We start from the raw sequence: 24,496 nt of genomic DNA, 5'->3' as shown, positions 1-24,496 counted from the left end.
TATTTCATATATTTACTTGGCATTTGTATTTCTTCATCTGGTAAATATGTATTCATCTCAGATGACCACTTTTGGATTAGGTCTTTGAATTTTGGGGACCTGATATATGCCGTTTTAAAAATATACCACTTTACAGTCAGCTGTGGTGGCACATGGGATCTTTGTACTCAGGAGGCTGAGGCAGGAGAATCATTGCAAGTTCAAGAACAGCCTGAGCTATAAAGTGAGCTCAAGACCAGCCTGAACTGCATAGGAAGACCCTGTCTCAAAAAGACAAAATAAATAAATAAATAAGTAAAATATACTGTTTTATTTGAGCACAGTACCTGCCTGTAGTCCACACTACTGGGGAGGTTGCAGCAGGAGGATCATTTGAATCTCAGAGTTCAAGACCTGCTTAGGTAACAGTGAGATTGCATGTCCAGATAATAATAATTATATATATAATAAAATGTATGATGTAATACAGGTATATACATAATATATAATGCATATACTTTAAACAGTTTTGTAATAGACACTACTAACCACCTTTTGCTACCCTTGCAGCTATGTTTTTTTTTTTTTTTATCTCTTTCTTTTCTTCAGGAAACTTTTATCTTTTTAAAAATTTAAATGGTGTTTCTTGGTAGGCGCCCCAGCATGAGCCAGGAGAACCAGTCAGCGGCTCCCATGAGCCTTTGGGAGCACAGGCTGACAATCAAACATCCCATCCTTCCCCCTCCCCGGCTCCCATTAGCAACTGGGAACAGAGTCTGAGCCTCTCTTGGAAGGCCGACCATATGCATTGTAGCAAATAGGGGGGATTTCTTTCTGTCTTCTCTTTGAAGGCAAATATTGTTTTCATGGTTTTTTGTTCCACTTGTGATTTTCTTTGATGTTTTGTTTTGTTATGATTAATTGTTTTGCCCCATTCAATATTCTCTCTCGATTGGTTTTATGATGTTCTGCTTTTGGTTTGAATTCGCTATACCTGATTGAAAGAACTATTGTGAAGATAACGAGATATACTGTGGTACCTATTACTGTTATCCCGTATCCTGCTGTGAAGTTCTGTATCAGTTTCACTGCACTGTCTCGATGGACTTTGTTGTCTTGTTCTTTAAAAAAACCAAAAAGATGTTTCCTTAATTTCATGCTTTTTGTTCCTTGTATCAAAGCCTCTTGGATGAAACTGGAACTTTCTGGGGGTGGGGGAGGCATACCGGGAATCGAACTCAGGACCTCATGCTTGCCAGGCAGGCAGCGGATAACTTTTACCCTGAACTACTCAGAGTGAAATGAAAGGTGACCTCATGCAGCTATGATGAATCTGACACCGTGGGTGTTTTAACAATATCTTCATGAAAGGGAAGTGGAGTTTTATTAGGAAGAAAATGATTTCTGAGAATCCAGAAGCTCTGACCGGATGTATTTGAGGGCAGAGGGGACAAAGGTCACCTACGGGGGTCATCAACTTCCCAGAGGGTGGGATCCTATCACTGCCAGAGTGGCCAGACCTGACCCTGCCCCCTGTTGCAGCCCCAGGGGGTTCCTTGAAGGCTTCAGGGAGGGCAGCCTGGCTGAGGGCTCTCAGAGAGCAGGGTTGGTTTCTGTGTGTGAACTTCTGTTCCCCCTGAGTGTGAAGAAGTGATGCGGTGTGATTTTGGTAAAGGCTATTTCTAAAGAAACAAATCAGGGGGAAACTTTTTAAAGAAGTGTCGGGTTACGCTTACAACAAAAAGGAGTTGCAGGAAATATCAGAATTTGCCAACCACTGACAGGAATTCTTGGGTGCTGACTTGGTTTTCACAAACACAAAGCCATCCTGCAACCAGTGAATTCCACAGAAGGCACCAGGGAGTTTCACTCTCCTGTTCCCTCTGGGAGCAAGGTGCGGTTTCCAGGCTCCTTCACCCTGTTCAGCTCTCGATGTGCTCCCTTAGGGGCCCCCACTCCTCCCTGACAGCTTCTGTGACCACATCACACCGTGCATGGCCAGGGTCTGTGCCTTGGTTTACACGCGTGCCATGTGCCCACACACCTCTTTGCATGCTATTTGGAGGTACTTATGCAATAGAAGATGGCATGCCTGGAAACTGCTTTTCCAGGATTGTCTGGAATGCGGTTGGAAAAGGTCATGAGACCCTGGAACTGGGATGTGTAGGACCTGGGAAAAAGGGGTGCTGCAAACTAACTAAAGCTCAGCTGCCTGCCAGCATCCTCTTGGGGTGTCTACGCCCTCAGGGGATGTAGACACGAGGCCTGTGTGCCAAGGACGCTGAAACCACTGTGGCACCAGGAGAGACACCAGTGCCTGACCTTCCACAGGCCTGTGACTCAGCGCAGAGGTCCAGGAAGTGAGTTTTCTTATCTGGTGACTCCAGGCCACCAGAGGCCAAGGGATTCAGCAAAGAGCCACTGGGGGCCTGCGGTGGACCTGAGGGTGTGAGTGCCAACCCTGCCGTGCCCCACAGGATCCACACTTCAGCTGTGGGAGCCAGGAGAGTCCAGGTGTTTCCCAGTGATTCTGCCCTCTGTCCTTAGAACCAAGCCCTCCCCTCCTTTGCAATAGCAAGCTTGTATCTAAGCTTAATGATCAATCCACACAAACGCACAAGCTATTAATGTCTGGGATAGTGATGTTAGGGAACTGACAAGCTGGAAATTGGCAATATGAACTAATTTATCCCACTAACAGTAATAGAGGGCCCAAGGGGTGCAAACCACAGAGGCTGCAATGAGGTGGCATAAGGCTGGTTTTGTCGCAAAGCCACACTATTGTGTGTCTGCATAACACCTGCGTTTATCTCTAGGCTATTTCTATTGGTGACTTTAAACTATATGAGTTTTATTGTATTAAAAAATGAGTATTTAACAGGAAAAAACATCAAAACATTAAGTACTGAATTTTTAAGATTTATTGTTTATAAAGAAGCATCACGGGCCAGGGGGTTAGCTCAGTGGCACAAGTGCCTACTTGGTAAGCGCAAGGTTATGACTTTGATCCCTGGTACCAAAAAGAAGAAAAAGAAGAAGCATCACAATTTTCAACATCGACTTTTTTGGTGTACAAAGTATTAAAAAATAACCACAGAAATAAATTCCTGTATGAACTACAATAAGAATACAAATACAAATAATTTTTACTTCAATTATCACACCTACGGCGGACGTTCCAAAGACACATATAGCTTATAGTAACAACACATGTGTTTCGATTTCCTGATTTTGTAAGACATACTCTTGCTGTTCTTGCTGTTTTTCAGGAGATTTTTATATTATATAATGTATGATTAACAGGAATAGAGGACAGCAACAAAATAAAGTATAAATTCTTAATATGTATTGCACACTCAGAATAAACATCAACATTTTCACATCATCTGTGCACTTGCTTACAATACCTAAAACATCACATCAGAAAAAAAAACTCACATGAACTACAGACAAAGGTCTACCACATGATTTTTGCTTCAAATGTAACACCTAAGCTGGGGATTTAGCTCAGTAGTGTAAGTGCCTGCCTGGCAAGTGTAAGGTCCTGAGTTCGAGCCCTGGTACCAAAAAAAAAAAAAAAAAGCATACCCAAGGTAGTCTTCACTCTTGAAGACTGTATGTTCGCTACACAAGCACTCCTTACACTGAGAACGTATATATTTTATTTTCTTGGCTGTGTTGGTTTCTTTTCTCTTGTTGTTGGGACAAAATATCTGACACCCAAAGTTGAGGAAGGAAAGGTTTATTTAGCTCACAGTTTCTGGAGGTTTCAATCCATACTTGGATGGCTCCAAAGCAGAGTGGCTCATGGCAAAGGTCAACAGTTCACGGTGGTGGAAAACAGCAAAAACAGTAAGAGTCAAAAAAAGAGGAGCACGTGAGGAGACAAGACCCTTTCTGTTCCTCATGTTGTATGCAGGCCACACCCTAGGGTGAGTGTAACACTCACACTTATAATCCCAGCATTGGACCATGAACCAGTCACAATTTCTAGAAGCCTGCCCCCATGACTGCATGAGGCTTTGGGGAACATCCAGATACAAACCATAACACTGTCCTGTCATGGAGGGAATAGCTGATGTCTTTTTGATTTCCTGTTGTCATTGTAGGTGTCTGGGGTGCTGCGCCTGCCTGTTCACCTGTCAGTTCACTGGTGTGCTTCATATTTTGCATAGTTCCCTAGGTAGAAACATTTTGTTTGTCCTCTGCTGTAAATGATCTCTTCTGAGTTCCCACCCCAATCTTCTAAGAAAATTTCTCTGTGATATTTTGCATTTGCTGTTTTCTTTGTAAACTCTCAAACTATTTATGCTACATATGTTTAGGATTGAGCAAAACACAACCATTGGCCAACACTTTATGTTTCAAGTGATATCATAGTTGCTGCACAAGTCTTCAACATCTACTCCGCCTTTGGTTTTGTTGTAGAAAGTTACCATCTAGGGCTTCTGCTTTGTCAGTGTTTCCCTATCATTATTCCCATCATGGGGCAATGTTGACATCAGCAGTATCACTTTATTTTTCCTTGCCATATACAAGGTCAACATATCTTTCTGAAATTCAAAGATTGTACTATAAAATTCTCTGTTTTGAGATTACAAGATTTCATTTATAATTTCTGCTTTGTTCCTGCAGGCAGTTCCTTCACTGGTCAACTTGTGCTCTTTTAGCAAGTATAACATCAGTTGGAAACTGGTCAACCAATTGTCTAATGTCAAGTTTTGATTAGTTGGGGAGATGGGAGGAAGTCTGTCCACATCATTTGGCTTATTACTATATGAATAAGGACCTAATAGCTCTGTTCCAGGAAAATTTCTAAGTTGAAAGCCTAATAAGTCTTCACATCTTCAAAGGCACAGATTTTCATGCCACATTTTGAAGGATTTTGAGCAATATACTGCCTGGTGCTACAGCAACCATGAAATGCTGCAAGATGTTCATCAATAGTCATCTTTCAGATGGTGTGTAAGTTACCAGACAATCACCCACAAATCATGAGCAGATAACAGCCAGATTTGTGGTTCTTTTTCTTTCTTGTCATCAAACCTCAGGCAATTTTGAAGGAAACTCCAATCTCCTCAGTGTCATCATTAGTCTCTAAAGTTTATTCTACACACCCATTGCTTTTCTGTCTTTTACATTCCTGTGATTACCAATAGAAAGCCCTCCCAAGTGCAGCAGATCTGTGTATGTGTTCAATTCAGCTAGTGAGGGGTCATAATAAATGCATTTTTGAGCATGCACATTGATGCATACAGAACATGCCACTTGTATGTCAGCATTTGTGTGCTTCAAGACATCTTGTAGCATTTCATCTGTTACAATTTCCAACACTGAAAGGCAGCTGGCATTCTGTTCAACAGGTTCACCCCTACCAACATCCTCCCTATATTTTCAGACCTAGTTCAACATTGGATCTTTCTGTTTGGTTCATAGCCATTTCACAACATTTCAACTAATCAAATATGTATGTACTTATATTGCTATTTTGTCATCTGAATCAGGAGGTCTGCATTCCTTGTGTCTGTATTGGTTAATTTTTCTTTCTTTCTCTCTCTGTCTTTTTTATTTTTATCGGTACCAGGGACCAAACTCACGACTGCACACTTGCAAGGCAGGCGTTTATGCCGCTGAGCTAAATCCCCAGCCCCTGTCTGTCTGTCTTTTTGAAACAGAGTTTCACTATGCAGTTCAGGCAGAACTTGAGCTCAAACTTTGTACTCAAATTCACAGCAAAACTTCTGCCTCCATCTCCTCCTGAGTACTGGGATTATAGGTATGTGCCACCATGCCCAGTTTTTTGATCAATTCCTGCTCCATTTCACTGTCACAAGAACTTCAGCTCACATGACCAACATCAAGTCATTATCATCATCATCCTTGATGAATTATATAATGATTCACTCTTGACCTCCAAAACTTGCAAATCTGGTTTCTCATGCTCCAATGTACTGAATTAGGGTACTTCTACCAGAAAAAAAATCTAAAGAAAACCAAATTCTAAATGCACAGAAATCTAGCAATGAGCAGTCCAGGGGTAAAAGTCACCTGGTGCTGCTTTAGCTCTCTACCCACTTTGCTGTGTCTGCCAAGTGGGTGAATGCACAGAAGGGCTTTTTCTTGGTCCAGGTGCAGCTACTACGAGTCCCACCCACATTCCACGTGTGGTGAAATACATGTTTACAGAACACAAAAGTGGTGGGGGTATATTTTACCCCTATGATGCTTGGTTACACAAACACAAAAACCTGTTAGATGGAGGATTATGTCAGTAAAAAGCCCAGTTTGACATTTTTGCACGTGCACACACACACCTTGCCATTGTCATATCAAGTGGGCAAGCAGGAAGGTTGCTTCCTGTATCCCCCAAGTGCAGCTACTGAGATGGGCCGCCAGCTACTATTATGCTGCAATACAAATTTACAGTAATGGGATGGGCCATTGTAACCCAGTGTTCTGTTCTTTGTTAATTACAGGACTCTTCATTCCTAAGCTTCAGATGAATGTTAATTTCCCCAATTATTCCATATAAAATCCCCAAGATCACTTCAGTGTTTTGCTATGTTTTTCTCCCATTCTGTACACAGAGGTTTGACAACAGAATCTGTTTGCAAAACAAAAGGTCAAGGAGGCGGAAAAAACCTCATAGAAACCAAAACTGTATCTCTCAACCAATAACAGAGATTACAAATCCTATCTGAAATATACTGGGATAACACAACTGAAATCCCAAGACTGTCGCTCAGGGCCCTGGTCTAGGCCCATGGATCTCCTCCTGCTCAGTTGTATGGTGACAGAATAAAACACAGATAAGATATATATTTATTACAAAGGCGCCAGGTTGGTCAAAGCCCAGTAAGGACTAAGACCACAAGGCATGGTGTCTTTGGCCTTTGTTAGGTGCACAGCTTGATTGGAGGTGTACTGGTGAACTGCGGCATCAGAGGTGCTGATGAGGTCAGGTTTAAGGATTGAGGCACCACGTGTTTTTGGAAAAGCACACAGGAGGAGATAATAGTTAACTAGCAACCGGATTGTCTGCTAACTGCAAGTACTGAGTTAGAAGGAATCAGTCCTCAGCTGCCATGTTATTTTGCTTTGAGGCACCAGGACTTCACACACCATTTGCTGGACTCAACTCTGGCTTAAAAATTAATCTGTTTGTGAGCCAGCCACAGACTGTGCCATAAGTCGTGTAGTCTAAGACAGACTCTCAATTTATTTTTGTGCTGATTTATTAATATTAATCACTGCCCACTCTGTATCATGTCAAGCTGGTTCTGAGCATGAGACAGCTGAAATACTTAGCTCTTTTTAAGGATATGGTGAGTAGAAAATAATTCACGTCTACTTGTGATAGTTTATCTATACTTCTGTTATTTGCATGAAATTTAAAAAGTGAAATCTCCAAGATTATAACAACAACAAATAAGTCCCTGGCCCAGTCCTCTCAGATAAGTACACTGGTATTCACTAATATCAGTGTCGTAGAGTCCCTTGATTCAGCTATTTAAGGGATTATTCCCTGGTGTTCAGTAGTGGGGGATACAGCTTCCACACCCCAATATTCCCACTTCGGGATTTGGATGGCCACACTGGGACAACCACACGAACTGTCTGTTGGTACATGAGCCTCCTCACTGCCACCTCCTACTCCTCTGGCTGCTGAGGCCCATGCCAGGGCATCTGGATGCACCTGGACTCTGCACTTAAAGGGGCTCCAGAAGTCTTCAGGCAATGTCCGTTTGAGTGCTCAGGGCGGGGCTTGCGCTAATCTCCCACGCTCAGCCTCCCAGTATGATAGGACCTTCTAACTTTTATCATGTCTATGTAAATATCATTCATCATGGAACCACTTGGTAACTATTGTTGGAGACTGCTATGAAGTGGCTCTGAGCAGGATTTAAATTTTATTAATTTGCTTTCTATGTTTATCTGTGAGTCTGTCCTAGGCAATGGGAGCTGATTCATAGTAAGTGAACCTCTATGAATCACTGGTCCTGGCTGAGGCCTGTAGTGGCCTGTGAGGCCAGAGATACCTCAAAGGCCACAGAGATACCAAGATAAGGCCACAGCTGCGGACACTTCGCTCCAACCATAATTAACAAGATAAGAGACTGCAGCTGCATAAATCACTCCCAAAGTCTCACTTCTACCACGTCTTCATGATAAGACAGTGCTACTGAATTGACCTGATTCATTACTTGGAGATGTCCTTGAAGTGACTCCCAAGGTCCTGCTCATTGCCTGTGTTTTCCTCAGTTTCCCCACCCCTTGTTGTTGGATTTCATAACTAAAGTGGACAGTCCAGAGAAGCTTTTGTCTTTAGCCCTCAGAGTCGCAAGCTTAACTAAAGGGTTTTGACCCTCCTGGAGCCCATAAAATCATACAATTTGCCTCTTTTTATTTAACCTCCGCTGTACACTCATTTGGGAGATCGGGGATATAGATCAGGACCCAATAAATTGTGATTATATTCCTTGTGTAGTTTTGTGCTTTACCATAGTGAATAACTGCCTAGCTGGGCGTGGTGGCACACACCTGTAATCCCAACACTCAGGAGGCTGAGGCAGGAGGATTGTTGCTCCACAAAGCCTCCACAAAGTGAGCTCAAGGCCAGCCTGAACTGCATAGTGAGACCCTGTTTCAAAACAAAACAAGTAACCTGCCTGATATTTTGTTTCCTTAAGCATCTAAACAATGCCATAGGATACACCACAATGTCCAAGGGGTTAGGGCAGTCATGTTGTCAGTTGTACTTTCTCCTCCTGAAAATACAGATGCTTTCAATCTGGTCTCAGAGGATCACTCTCCAGTCCAGCTGAGTAGTTAGACTTTGACTGGGGCTGCTGTGTCAGGGATGTCCATTTCCCAGCTCCCATGGGAGCTTTTCTGCTTGGCCTTCGCAGTGGGCCATGTCCCCAGTAGTGTCTCCACACAGGCTTCTTTCAAGGTACTTTTATTCGCATTCAGAATTTGCATATCTGAGAATGGCTTCTGGAGCCCTTAATGATCATATCTGACACCAGCTTGGCTGAGGATGGAACACGTCTGCCAGCCATTTATGCCATTTCCAAATTGCATTGCTTCTGGGTCTTGGAGGTTCTAGAACAGTTTAGTAATTCAGTACCAATTCAATTCTTATTTTATCCTTTTCTTCTGCTGGAAACTTTAAAAACCTTTCTTTATCCCTGGTGTTATTTCTCTTTTTTAAAATTTATTTTATTTTAAAGAGGATGAAACAATAAAACCAATCAAAACAGATGTAAGAGGTACAGGACTTCAAAGCATTATGAGATCAACAATAGATACCTTAATGCCTTTTGATGTCTTCAAAATAGCTACAGGTAACTTTGGACATAGTAAGAAACAAAACAGAATAGAATAGAAACAATAAAAACAAGACAATGGATGCAATAAAGGACTTCAAAACAAGCCTTTAGTAAATCCAAAATTGCTACCATAATACATTTTGCTATCTTTGAAATAGCTGCTCTTGCCATCAGATTTGACATAAAAAAAAACAGGAGTAAAACCCAACCCAACAAAACAATGGAAATGATATAGAACTTCCAAAACAAGATCACAGGGAATCAACAATGGCTGCAGCTCTCAGAAGGGATTCCCCCCTAGATGCCACACTGTGTACCACTATCCTCTGAACCTACGATCAGACCCCTGGCCCTAGACCTGTGATGTTAGTGAAGCACCAAAGCACCACAGGCATCCAACTGTATTTCACCTCCATAGCGATCATCACAGCCTGTTCCTCTGGATAAGCCGGTCGCTTAAGGAGCAGGGGTGGGAGACGTGCACTTCTTGTTTGTCAGTCCGCACACCGGAAGGTGAGCCTGGCTGTTCCCAGTCTGGCAGCGGCTTGCACATGGCGCTGGTTCCCATACTGGGCTTATTTGCTGGTGTGGTCTTATTCTCTCTCCCCCAGACTGTGAATGGCTCTGACTCACGGAGAGAGGCTTGGGTCTATCTGTCTATCATTTTTCAATAACATGCCTTGGTAGGGTGATTTTTATCTCTATATTTGTCTTTTTTATTCCACTTGCTAATGCTCAGTGGGTCATTTCCTTCTGCAGATTTGATGTCTTTGTCCTCTATTCCTGCAATAAAATCATCTTTGGCTGAGTGATTTATCAAGGAAAGACACTCATTTTAGCTCATGGTTCTGGAGGCCAAGCACATGGCACAGGTTTGGCTTTGGGTGAGGGTCTGTGCTTCCTCAGGTCTGATGGGAAGTAGAAGAGCAAGCAGGTTTGTGCAGAGGTCCGACAGCAGGCCAGGAAGCAAGAGGGCAGGATGGGGAGGGCAAACTCTGCAACAATCCAGTCCTGAAGGGACTGCGCCAATCCTTTCAAGAAGGTAAACCCCACCTACTTACCTGTCACGGGTCCCACGGCCTGCTGAGCAGTGTCACGTGAAGACCAGGCCTCAACACACCTTGGGGACACCCACATCTGAACCACAGCACCCCGTCACCTTCAGCCGAGCATCTGTGTGTCATCTCTACTTTGTCATTTGATTTGAGATACACTTCCCCTATCAGGCCTCTTACTCTTTTACAAGCACAGTCCCCCAGCAAGTGACCATTACCAGTGCCGATCTGACAGCACTCCCATCACCCCTTGGGTGCCCTTCTCTGCCCCTGGTGACTGGACTGGACCATTATATTCCTTGCTGAGATTTTGTTGTGTGTGGTCCTGTGACCAAACTCAGGGTTTCACACATGCTAGGCAAATGCTGTCCCCCTAGGACACACCATCACCCCAGGAAAGAAGCTGAATACCCTATCCAATTCAAGGTTTCATTGTCAGTCTTTCCTTCTGCCTTGCCAACATTCCCTGAAACTACTGACTTTACCTTCAACCCTTGCTTGGTGGTCCTTGGCCTATGCAAAAATGCAAGGCCCCTCTTACCATGCACACTTCTTCCGTATTACAGATGTAGTCATGTTTTTCTCAACTAATAATGTTCAGATGTTGCCTTTTCCAATGATATTTTTATTTAAACTCTGCTTAACTATGGAGTAAAACTTTGGGCTCTCAAGATTTCAAGTTGTCTGGTTGTATAATAAAACATACTTTTAAAAATTAAAAAATTTTCAGACACAAAAGTAGAAAAAAAATTTTGTCACAGGCCCGGGGTTTAGCTCAGTGGCTCAAGCACTTGCTTGGTAAGTGCAAGGTCATCAGTTCGAACCCCAGTACCAAAAAAAAGAAAGAAAGAATATGTCTATCACAAAGATGTAGTAATATCAAGATTTTTGCCACATTTGCTTAATGTAGTTATTTTTTCTTTTTCTTTTTCTGGCCCTGGGAATTGCACCCAGGGCCTTCACAAGGAGCTACATCCCCAGCCCATTTTACTGTTTTGAAACAGGGTCTCACAAAGTCATCAAGTTGCCCAGGCCAGGCTCAAACTTGCCAGCTGCCTGCCTCAGCCTCCCACAGCTGGGATTACAGGTGTGTGCCACCATGCCTGGCGCTTTACTTTTTTTAAAACTAATTCTATGTGTCTCAATATACATTCCTTAACAGGGGGAGGGTTATATAACAAAAAGTAATTCTCTCCTAAAATATTACAGAATTAACTATCATTTGCTTGGTTTGGCAAGTCTGAAGTAAAACAAACACAGAGCTGTAAATCTTACACCTGAGGCAGCACTGAAGCACCGTGGGGACGCGAAGAAGAGCTCTGAAACGAAGTCAGTGTGTCCTGTTGTGGAAGGTGCTGGCCGCTGGCCTCGAAAGCGGAGTTCAAGAACGCCCAAAACAACACTTACATACACAGCTCCAAGGTCTTGGTCTCTGTACATTATTTTAATACAAAAAAGAACACTGCTATATACAAATATACAGGTCTGAAATGTAACATTAAAACATGAAATGCAAGACTATAATAAAGTGGCATGGTAAGTTTTCTTCAGTGAGACTGAGTAGACAAATACAGACATTTATGATAATAAGCCTGAGAAGTACAGATTTTCTAAACCATGATTAGCAAATTCTTCTGAAAATGGATGAAGGCATTATAGGCATCAAAAGGGGAAACAGCTGGTAAATCAGGTGTCTCGCCTACATGTACAGTGCAAGACACTCAGTGAAACTATCAGACACTGTAGTTAAAGGTCCAAGTGTGGGCACACGGCTCCTCGGGCCTCTGTCCATGATTAGACATTTAACGTGTAAATACCTTAAATGTGAAACAGCTCAGTATGAGTGCCTTTGCTGCACATCGACAATCTGCCGACAATCTGCCGGTAATAACCTGATACTTACTTTCAAGTGGAAAGACCTAGCTAGAAATGAAGACTCCTAAAAAGGAATTACCAGCTCCATGTCAGCTTGCAGTCAAAGGTCCATGAAAACAAGCATGGGCAAGAGATACCAGCCTATGCTTCAGAGTAATTTTTTGTTTTTGGTACGAGGGATCAAACTCATGACCTTGCACTTGCCAAGCAGGCATTTAAGCCACTGAGCTAAATCGCGGTCCCAGAGTAATTCTTAAAAAAAAAAAAGAAACCCAAAATTAAAATTCATCCTACAGATGCAAATGAGCCGAATTTAGATTGACCAAGCCACAGCCGTCTTGGCATCCGGACGTCAGTTTGATAAAGTGTATCTAGGGATGGGGTAAAGGTTATGCCAGAACGCCTGAACCCCCAAGTTCAAAACCCAGTGCCATAAACAAACAAAACAGCTGCACCTAGAGAAAAACACCCGCTGTTGTGTAGAGCTGGTTTGCTTTCAGCACTAAATAATATGCAGCCCTTCCCTTTTTAAGGAAAGAAAGATGTCTATCAGGGAAACCCAGCAGAATACGTTTCTCATGGAATTTCACAAAAGCCGTGAGGCAGCAAAGAGGTGATGGCATTTAAAGGTAGTACCAATCTGCCTTTAATGTCCATTGATGGGCTTTGTGCCAATATTTTAAAAGTTTTAATAAAAAAATACTACTCTGTCTACTACAGATCAAATGATAAAGAAAAAATATATTACGTCATATCCTAGCATTTTGGTAAGAGTTATTTAAATGTTTCACATGAAGCCCTGCCTAGGCATGTAGGCTGTACTGTAAATGCTGACAGATCCTATTTTCCACTCCCCAAATGAGCCAAGAGGCCTTACGAGTGCAGATTAATTCTCCTGGGCTGCATCCTGGTCCGCAGCGGATACCACTTTCTCTGGGGGCAGTCTGGAGGCCGTCTTCTTTTCAGCACCATATTAGAGGCTGGCCAAGGAGCGTTGTCTGTGGGTGTGGCTTCTATTTGTGCTACAGCGCTCTCAGTTTTAGCATCTGGTTTCTGATCACAACTGGAAAAGATTTCCTGGTGGATCCTCTGGAGCTGAATAATAGGCTGCATCCTTAAAACTTGGGAAAATCCATCAGCTCGTTCAATCAGTACAGGCAAAGTCTGAAAAAAATTTAAAGAAACAGACACAATATTACATTTTTAATTCCTTAGGTCAAACCTTTTTTTAAGATCTATATTTTTGAGGTCAGGAATATTTTACTTGAATCTTCAAAATAACAGTTACAGCTGAGAAATTCTACCTACAAAGTTAAAACTAAAAAGATACATTTTATCCTCACAACTGCTGGTAATGACCCAGGAGTACTAGAATCTTAGAGCTAAGGAGTTAATGTCTGGAATTCTTTACTTTAGGATAAGGAGCACTTTAAAAATCTTAACAGCAGGGATTAGCACATTTTCCCTATGAAAGACCAGGCAGTAATTACTTCTGGCTCAGGAGGGATGGTGTGTCTGTCATCAATACTCAATTCTGCTGGTACAGTGCAAAAGAAACCACAGACAGCAGGTGAATGGGTGTGGCTGCGTTCCAATAAAGTGTATTTACAAAAAGGAGCTGAACTTTAGCCTGGACCAGCACGCCCCACGAGAGACAGAGGAGCACCAGAAAAGTACAGAATCAATCTAAGTCACAAAACGTTCCAAGAAATTAATGTCAGAACAGGAGTTTCTGAAGGAGTTTAAAAATAATTTTCACATACTACAAATCCACATGCTTTCTTGTTTAGGTAAAATACCAAAATGTAAACATGTTTATTGTAATGTTTAGACTCTTCAGAAACAGTGTAACATGGTGGTAAAAGCATGAACCCTGGGGCGGGGTGTAGCGGGTGTTGAAGCATGTGTTTAGTGTACTGAGGCCCTGAGCCCCACCCTGTCATGAAAAGGTGGGAATAGATCCTAAAGCCCTGCGCTTAGCTCCTTATCTTTTTGGCGCCTCAGTTTCCTCATATCCAAAATGGAGAAATAACAGTACCTATCTTGTAGGCTTAGAATAAAGAATAAAAGATTAAAAGAGTAAATGAAAAGCAGTTAGCTGCTCCCTAGTTTACACCAAGAGCTTAATAAATGTTGGCTACTACTATTATCCAAAAGTATTTAATGGACAGCTAATATGCAGAATCCCCAAAACATAACCAACCCCTAAAACTAGCTATAATACCTGGTACATACTAGTAAGTGCCTGATAAACGGCACTGTGAATGTTACTGCTTAATAAATGTATTAAAAAGATCTACTGAAAAGACTACTAAGAATGTATATTACAGTAGACTAAAACTCAAACAGACATTGAAAGCAAATATACAGCCACACACATTCGTTCATTTTAGAATTTGTAGCACACAGCTGTTACCTTCATGGCTTCACTCATCTCCTTAGCTATCGTTTCTCCTCTGTGTTTCAAATTTTCCAAACAAGAAGCTACAAAGAAACAGCCAAATAATATTTCAGTTTTTAAAAAATCAAACAGAAAATGATAAAAGGTATGCAGGTACTATCTGGACAGAACTCTATTAGGATTATTTACCTTAGCTTCATCTTTCTGAGAGTATTTTATAATCTACTAACAGGATATTTTGTAATCTAGTAAAACAAGTACTCTATTACATTTATGTAGTTAAGTGAAACGATAATGAGATGATTAAAACAGTAGAGCAAAAATTACCAGTGTAAATAGTAGAGTCCATTCTCTCATAGTCAAGAAAGTGTGTGCCTAGAAGAAAGCCCGATGTTCATTCTATGTATCATCCACCACTGTGGTTAGTGTCTTTGAACACTGTCGTTACAAGTTTATACAAATAGATGAAAATACTGAATTTCTGTATTACTATGAATTTTAAAAATTCAAAACATTATTTCAACTTAGACTATACAGTCACACTGTGCCGAGGCCTCTGCTTAAATGAAATTTCTAGGGACAAAGAACTACACACCTGGCTGCACTGACTGAAGAGGAACTCCCTTGGCTCATGTAAAGAACATATATTAACAGTTAATGCATACAGGTAACAAAAGTGTTACTTTTTTAATATAATACAGGCATGTAACGGGTTGGACAGAACTGCCAGGAAAGCAAGAATGATGTGTCTCATCAAAAAGAGACTGAGATTATAAAAAGGAAACATAGAGAAATTCTGGAGCCGAAAGGTAAAATAATTGAAATGAAAAACTCACTAGAGATTTTGACAGCAGATTTCAACAGGCAAAAGAAAGAAAACTCCTGACTGTGAAGACAGGCCAAATGGAGCACCTAGTCTGAAGGGAAGAAAGAGAACGGTAGCTAAAAATAATACACTGCGCCTGTGAGCCCCAGAGACACTATGAAGCACACCAGTACAAGCATAATTGAACTCTTAGACAAGAAAGGCAAAAACAGTATTTAAAGAAATGATGGCCATTAAACTCCCCAAATTTGCTGAAAAACACAAATCTTCATATCCAAAAAGCTTAACAAATTCCAAGTAGAGTAAACTTAGAAAGAGCTACATCAAGGCATAATCAAAAGGTTGAAAGAGAACCTTGAAAGCAGCATGAGAGAAGAAATTTATCATAGATAAAGGCTCCCAAAAAATCAAGAGCCAGTGTTTCATCAGAAACCAGGAAGAGTAGAAGGCAGTAAGGTAAGTGACACAGCTAAAGTGCCAAAAAATCTGCTAACCAAGAATTTGCTATAAATTCAAGATACCCTTCAACGGTGAAGTAGAAACGAAGGCCTTCCTAGATAAGGTTGGAGGAGACGGTCGCTAGTGGAACTGCACTGCAAAGCTATTAAAAGTGGTTTTCAAGCTAAAATAAAAAACACAACAGTATTTTGAAAGTCATGGAAAGAAATAAAGAATACCACTGACTGTACCTACCAAGGTAAATATAAAAAGCCACCATAGCTCTTCTCTGTATGATTTAAAAACAAATGAACACAACAGTAATTATAAATCTGCAGTAATGAACAAACAATGCATACAAATGTATTTTGTGACAATGACAACATAAAGGAAGAGGGACAGGGCTGGATAGGAGAGGAAATTAAGTAATACTGAAACTATGTAGTACTGAAACTAGGCTGTTTCGAGTTACATTGTTATAAATTTAAGACATGTATTGTAATCTTCAGAGAAGCCACTAAAAGTTATGCAGAAAAGAAAAATGCTATATTGCAAAAGATCAATTAAATTTAAAAGGCAGTAATGACAAAATTGAGGAACAAAAAGTTAAACAAATACCGAAAGTAAATATCTAAATGGCAGAAGAAAAGTCCTTCTGTAACAGTAATTACTTTAAATACAGATGATTAAAAACTCCCCAATTAAAAGCAGAAGTTAGCAAATGAATAGGGATATGATCCAATTGTATTTTATTTACAAGAGACTCACTTAGATTCACAAGTTGAAAGTGAAAGGGTAAACTTTTCCACAGCACAATGCACAATGGACATTTTATGGCATCCAGGAACAGATGAAACCAGCCAGGTGTGACAGCGCACACCTACAATCTCAGCCCCTGGGAGGCTGAAGCAGGAGCACTGCTGTGGGTCTGAGGCCAGCCTGGGCTACATAAAGAGTTCAAGGTCAACTGAATTACAATTGAGCTCAATTACATAGTGAGACCCTATCTCAAAAACAAACACACACACAAACAAAAAATCCAGCAATGACAACAAAACAGATAAAACCAATCTGTGTATTGTAAGTTAGAGCAGTGGTCACCTCTGGTAGAAACTGAATAACAATCAAGAAGGGGTATAAGGAAAGTGTTTGTATACTGAAATGCTATGGTGTCCAAAAAGCTGGAAGCAACAAAAATACAATAAATATTCTCTTTACAATGTAATATTTTCTTTACGCTTCTAGATTTTCTGGATATTCTGGATCATATTTATTGCACATACAAAAATGTAATAGGCACATTCTTTGAAGATATAGTATTTAAAAATCAGTATCCTAAGTTTTCCACCTGCAGACAAACTCTACATCCAGATTAAGGTGGTGGTGACATAAGCACCTAAGGTGTGTGTACAAATTCATCAGGTTGTGCACTCAGTGTTGTAGCACAACACGCGGGCACGCACAAAAACACACATACACACACATTAAGCAAAATCTCTTGGGTAATAGATTAAAATTTTTATAAACCCCTGATAACAATGAAGGATAGATATTGCTTATAAAATTATCTATCTCCAAAAAGATCCTATTTAATATTTTTATTAACAGCATTAATAACTGTAGTTAGTGATTTGTGAAGCCATTTTCTATAATTCTAATATAAAGAATTCCTGAAACACCTCATGTTGCTGTTAATAAACTCACATGGCTCAACAATAATTCTTTTCTATGTGTCGCACAGGCAATGACAATGTATAAAGTACTAAAAGTACTTTTATGGGGCTGGGGATTTAGCTCAGCGGCATAAGCGCCTGCCTTGCAAGCAGGCAGTCATAAGTTCGATCCCCAGTACTGATAAAAAGCAAAAAGACAAAAAGGGTGGGGGGGGGCTGGGGATTTAGCTCAGTGGCATAAGCGCCTGCCTTGCAAGCAAGCAGTCGTGAGTTTCATCCCCGGTACCAGTAAAAAGGAAAAAGACAAAAAAAAAAAAAAAGTACTTTTATATGTGGGTTTGTATGTGAAATGGAGTTAGGTCCTAAGCTTGCACAATTATAAACACATGAATGTCTACTGGAATGTTCCACAGTTATGCAGGACATATTATAGGTCACTTGTAGGTAGTGCCCAACTACAAAATGCAGCCTTTCTATTATTGTAGTGACCAAAAACTTCCTCCCGCTTTCTCAAAAAGGCCACTAGGGGGCAGCGTGGACTCCAGTGGAACTCAGGAATTCTTGTGCATATTTCAGAATTTCCCTCATTTTCACCAGAACCTCATTTTCTCACCGTAGGCTCTCCAGCAATGAGCAGAGGGCCTGGCACATAAAAGCTGGTGCTCAACAGTTACGATGGAGCAAGCTATGAGAGGGTGACGTGGACACAAAGTAAAGGAAAATAGGCATTCTACAAGAGTTGTCTTAAAAGAGGATTTGGTACTAAATAGGCTGGGGAAAAGTACGAGTAGAAGGTGGATTTTAACAAAACAAGGGAATAAATCAAGAAACAAGAAAAAACAGGAACCAGGAAACATGATCCAAACAGGCGAGAAGTAAAGGAAATTCCCAGAAGATGATGAAAGGAGCAGACAGGATGAAAGCCCTGCAGCAGGCCTAGAGTGCAGCCAGTGCGGCCTCCGGAACGGGAAGGCGGAGGCTCCCTCCCAGGAGAGTATCTGAAGAGAAAGAAAAAGGCTTCAAAAGCGCACTGCACAGCTAAGCTGAAGCGGAGAAGAATTCTACAGTTCTGTTCAAGTGCTTGGGAAAGAAACAGGGTAGGCACAACAGCACACAAAGTGAAGAGAAAAATAAGCAATTATCATTCCAGAAGGTGCGGGAAAGCTGTTCAACAAAATATAGTAAAAGAAGGATAAACGCAAGGCTTTTATAGATACACGGATGCAACCAGAGGCCATATTCACAAGTGAAATAAGTCAGACTCACATGTGTTAACATCTACTGTCTCCCCAGGGTGAGAAACAGAAAGAGTAAGTAAGATCCAAAATACACAATGGGTGTTGTGAAAGGGGGAGGAGGTGATTAAAAGACCTAAGATAGAGAAAAAAAGGAAAGAAGAAAGGGAAAAGAAAAAACTACACACACACACAAGATACCTAAGACAATTAACTAATTTCTGTTGGTTCACTGAAAAGAGTGGTTTGAGTGCTTATGTTGTTTGATCAATTTTTCATGTCTGTATGTTGTAATCTGAGCAACTACTTTGAAGATAACAATATGCAACATATTAACCATTGTTAAATCCCCTATTAGCCTGTTTTGAACTTCTGTATCATTTTTTCTTCCCTCTTTAAAATAAAGGGTTGGGGATTTAGCCAGTGGCAAAGCACCTGCCTGGCAAGTACAAGGTCCTGCATTTGATACTCAGTACCAAAAAATAAAAGAAAATATAGTAGTAGTTACCTGACTCAGCTAGAAAAGCATCTACATAGTTTACCATGTAATATAAATACTGAATATTACTGGTTTTTCAGTAAGAGTGACTGCAAGACTAAAAATAAAGCTGGCAAGGCTAGATGACTCTTGGGAAATAACAGCTGTGAACAGAAAGAAGGGTTCAGGAGAGAAACACAAAGCCACGAAAGCTTGTTCCACTGACCCTTAGCAGCACGGGTCACCATGCATTCTTAACCCACTCCCAATCCATCTTATACAAATTTGGCAGCTCTGTGAGGCATCATCAGTCTCATCTTATAGATAAAGGGATGTCAAGAAGTGAATCTATAACTGAATAGAATTAGAACTCACATCTCCTAGAACCCAAAGCATGCGTTCTTCTACATTCTATATACAGCTGTCTAGAGCTTTATTTTGCTAGGTATTACACTGTCTTCATAAGGATATAAGCCACCTAGTGGTAGAAAATTAGCTTCAACATAATGAAGATCTCTAGAAATAAAAAATAAGCCTGAAGAATTAACAATAGAACAACTATAGGGGTAGCTATTTTAACTGTTCATTTTATAATACCTTTTCATTTAAATAAATACTTCACATTTAAATCTAAGTATCAATAATTTTAGGAAAAGAACAAAAATATTTTTAAAAATAAAGATGGGACACAAAATGATCAATAAGTATGTGAATACGATTCTGTAAATGCACCAAAAATGTCACTTTCCAACATTAATATCTACTTAGGAAATTTAAAATGCTGCCTTACTTAAGATTATTCTAAATCACGGCTGGGGATTTAGCTCAGTGACCTAAGTATTCTAAATCACGGCTGGGGATTTAGCTCAGTGACCTAAGTGCCTGCCTGGCAAGCCTAAAGGTCATGAGTTCAATCCCCAGTACCACCAAAAACAAACAAACAAAAAAGATTATTCCAAATGAACTTTTCACATTTTGTAGCTAACTAGTTGAGAGCATCCAGCACTCTTGATACACAAATATCTGACTTAACAGTGTCTCCCGTGCAGATGGCTTGTCCAGGCCCGCAGGGAAACGGAGTGGGCTCCTGCAGTGATCTCCAAGTCCTCTTTTTATAGCCTTGATAGGAACAGTTCTATGGCACCACTACTATAAACTGTGGTGTTTAGATATCCAAACGGGGCCTCTAAAGTCCTACTTAAACATGTAGTAGAATGCACCTAAAATGTGTTATCCCTGGAATTTTTCATTAAAAAACGTGTACTATTCAAGTTAAAATGTAGGTCAAACAGACTCTTAAAAGGGCCTAGAAACTTTGCCCACATACAGCATTTATAGTTTTTTCAAGAGGAAGTACATTTCCTATTCCAAAGCTCAGACTTAACATAAGCTTTAAAATACAACTACTTACAAGCAGGTGCTACCTGCAGGTACTACAGCAGTGGCTCATGCAAGACACATTAGGAGAAAAAGGAGGAGCTGCCTTGAAGCCTCTGCTTGTGGGGTCAGCCGGGGATTGGAAGTACCCTTAAGTCTACTGTAAAAAAACTTAAAATAGCTCCTCACTATCACTACATTAGTGAAGAGCAAGAAAAAAATGAGAATCTCTTCAATTAACTTAAGGGCTTTACAAAAGAGAAGACATTATGTGGCAATTATTATATGAATAGAATTATAAAAGGCTATTACTGATAAACGAGAACCACATCTTACTGGATTATATTGTTTCACAGCTAATCAGTAGATTGCTGCAAGGTTACTTAAAAAACAAAAATCTGCTCCTAAAAATGTGGAAGTTAGGCACCCCTGAGAACACTGCCTTCCCCAGTCACTTGCCTTCTAAACACAGGGAAATGAAAAAGTGGAAACGAAAGATTGAGTAATCAGCCTAGTTTGGCTCTTGGGTCTCTGCCCTGACTAAACAAGGAAACATGAACTTCTGAAGGCCTGCACAAATTCAGAAATTCAGCAAAAGATGTATTAAGGGAGTACTTCCTTTCTGTTTCCAGTGTATTTTGTGAGTGTGAACAAGTGACCATCATTGCAGAGGACAGCTGCTTTGAATTAGTTTTTAAAGCGGTAAATAAAACCACGAATTATGACTATGACAAAAGAGCATCTCTGGTGAAAATGAAAAAAAAAAAGCTGCGATCTATGATCTACGCGGAGAGACGCGTGGAGGCCACTCTTGGCGGATTTCACCCTCCGCAGCCCCTCCCACCTGCCCCGCGGCGCCCCCTGCAGTGCAGCTCCCTCCCGAGAGCGCCTCAACTCCCAGACCTGCCTCCTTGACCATGCTGCTCGAACCCGGGGTGCTGCTTCCCTCCATTCACAGACCGCTCACGCTCACCACTGACATAGATGCTTTGCTCCATCTCTCCTCTCTGCCTGGGGGGCCCTTCAGCTTTATCATGGCCAGATGCAGCATCCCCTGGGAAAAGCACTTCTCATCGCCTACACATACTGCCCCGGTGGTGGTGTCACTTATGTACAGATGGTTTTATATTTATTGACCATTTTCCTTTTCCACTAGATGGTAAACACAAAGCAAGAACTTGGTGTCACTGCTGCCATGTGAGCTCCATGCTCTGAATAAACAGGCAGATGAGTAACAGTCACTCACTAAGTATTATGAAGCCTGGTGCAACAATCCTGGCTACACATCATGTAAATATGTTGGGGGGAACCTCACAGAGCTTTGAGTCTTGTGTCTGAGAGACAGACCATGAACAAGGACATAAAGACAATAACTAAATTGCAACACATACTATTAAGAAAATAGATTTTATGATAAAGAGCCAGGGGCAGTCTATTTCTTCTTTACCTTGTTTTGTTTTGTTTTGTTTTTGAGCAGGGCCTCGCCATGTAGCCCAGGCAGGCTTTGAAATCTCAGCAATGCTCCTGCCTCAGCCTTCCTAGTGCTGGATTGCATGGGTGTGTTTCTAATTAGGGTAGTCAATGAAAAACTCTGAGATGATGGTATTTAAATGAGAAAGAAAACTTTAAAACATTAGTCTAGAAAGGGGCATGTAAGGGAGGCATTTTCCAACAACCAAAAGATGGGCAGTGGGACTCAGGCAAAAAGGCAGCTGCTTGAAACATACCTGGTCCGTGTGAGGCGATGCTGGCAAGTTTAAAGCTTGGTGGACATACTCGTATTTGAACTGGAAGAGCTTAGGATTTTAAGCAAGGAGTAAAAAATTATGCTTTTTTAAAAAGCAATCTAGATGATTATTAGTTTGGCTGGCTTTGGAAATTCACAAAACTCCCTGCCTTTTTTCAAAACAACATTACCAAATATGGAAACCCTTTTTAAAATAGACATGTACCAAAGCATAAACAAGGTAGACATTTCTAAACAAAACAAAAACCCAAAACATAAAAAAAGGCTGTAACCCCAGGCACAGCTACAGATCGTCACCTTGCAGAAATAGCCAAGTGCCTGCCTTCTGAAAAAGTCAGTGGGGTTCAATGTGCTCTAGAGCAGGAGAACGCGAAGTGCCAGCTTTACCTTTTGAACAGAGGGCTGACCTGAGTTTCCCCGCCCTGGAAAGCAGGCGAGAAAGCTGCCATCTGCGGCTGTCGGGGACTAGCGCGAGCGGCGTACTTTAGGTTCAGCAGAAAGGCTGGGGGCAGCTAACCCTTCCGGGCCTGGCCCGGACCTCGATGTGTGAGGCCCACTCGCCCCAGTATGCACCCGGCATGGGGGCGCACCCTCTGCTGCCAACTCGACATACAGCTCTTACCTACCATGACTCAGGGCAGGGAAAGCAACCGGGCGGGATGGGGTGCAGGGGACGGATGCCAACACACACGGGTGAAACAGGAAAATAAGCACAGGCCAAATTCTAGTCAGTGAGAGCTTGCAACTCCAAACTCTAAAATACATGAGGACAGGAAAACTCTGACAGACAGCCAATATAACTTAACGCCAAGGAGAGAAATTTGCTGCAGATGAAATCGAAATAGAGCAGTCTGAAAATTACTCCAACAGCTAAAATAACACACATTGTAAGAGAAACATACACCATGAAATAAAAACAAGAATAAATAGGGGCTGGGGATTTAGCTCAGTGGCATAAGCGCCTGCCTTGCAAGTGTGCAGTCGTAAGTTCAATCCCTGGTACCGATAAAAACAAAAAAAAGAATAACAAAAATAAAAGAAGCCTGATAAAGAAGAGAAACTGAAGGACCAGGGTAGTGATTTTCTAGTAGATGGGAGCCCACAGATTGAAAGTTAGTATGGTGATGGTAGGGAGGAAGCAAGGAACAAAAATAATTCTCAGCAAAATCTGGAAATTGTATGTGTGTAATCTCATTTAAATAACTGCATGCAAATACACAGTTAAGTATGAAGAAATTATCAATAAAACCATGAAATTGAACAATGTCACTGAATGGAAAAAAAGTGAGAATAACATGTACTGTATAATATTTATGTAAATAACAAATGTTCAAGTCAGGCGAGTTGGAACACAGCTGTAATCCCAACACTTGGGAGGCTGAGCCCGGAGGACTGCTGTGAGTTCAAGGCCAGCCTGAACTACATGGCGAGGTCCTGTCTCAATAAATAATGCACAAACTTCTGCCTCTGCCTGTGTATAAAACACACTGATAAAGATATAAAATTAGACATGTCAAACTCCTAGCAGCTTTGCCTACTTTGAAGATCTGTGGCTCAGGCAGACTCGGGAAGAGAGGCTATGGTGTAGTATCTTTTTTTTTTGGTACTTTGAAGTCGGAGCTTTCACACTGAGAGATAGCCCCAACCCTTTAAAAACAGTATTTTTTTGAAAGTCTTGCTAAACTGTTTCCAATGGACTTAACACTTACGGGTCTCCTTCCGCCTCAGCCTCCCAGAGTGCTAGGATTATTGGTGTACACTATATCCTGCCCAGTTTCACTTCTATTTATTTATTTATCGTTGTTGTTTTGAGATACGGTGTTGCTGTGTAGTTCAGGGTAGGAGCCCAAACTGGCCTTGAACTCATGGCAATCCTCCTCCCTCAGCCTTCCAAGTACTAGGATTAAAGGCCCAGCTTAAATTTCTAATTATTTTAAAATTTCAATCAAGCTTAGATTGAGTAAAATCACAAAAACAATAAAATTTAGAATACCACTTTTATCTAATTTTGTTTTATATAATTTTACTAGTTAGATATAAAATATGCAATACTGTAAAGTATTATAAAGCAATTTATAAT

General features: G+C 41.1%; 1 protein-coding gene across 1 annotated transcript in view; it reads right to left on the bottom strand.

Annotated features, from left to right (window-relative positions):
• Window positions 1-2,882: 2,882 nt before the first annotated feature.
• The window catches only part of Nsl1 (NSL1 component of MIS12 kinetochore complex), a 31,223-nt gene continuing 9,609 nt past the window's right edge, over window positions 2,883-24,496 (bottom strand). Inside the window, exons 5-6 of the mRNA XM_003474245.5 lie at window positions 14,658-14,725; window positions 2,883-13,405 (exon numbers count right to left, since the gene is read on the bottom strand). Coding sequence (XP_003474293.2) covers window positions 13,115-13,405; window positions 14,658-14,725 — 359 coding nt within the window. The 3' untranslated portion in view covers window positions 2,883-13,114. The remainder of the gene's footprint in view (window positions 13,406-14,657; window positions 14,726-24,496) is intronic.

The sequence above is a fragment of the Cavia porcellus genome, unplaced genomic scaffold (genome assembly GCF_034190915.1).
Source record: "Cavia porcellus strain 051 isolate PalLab524CR breed Dunkin Hartley unplaced genomic scaffold, mCavPor4.1 scaffold_26, whole genome shotgun sequence".
In the NCBI taxonomy this organism is placed as follows: Eukaryota; Metazoa; Chordata; class Mammalia; order Rodentia; family Caviidae; genus Cavia; species Cavia porcellus.
Note: the sequence above shows the minus strand (reverse complement) of the source record. Positions and strands in the feature narration are given on the sequence as shown.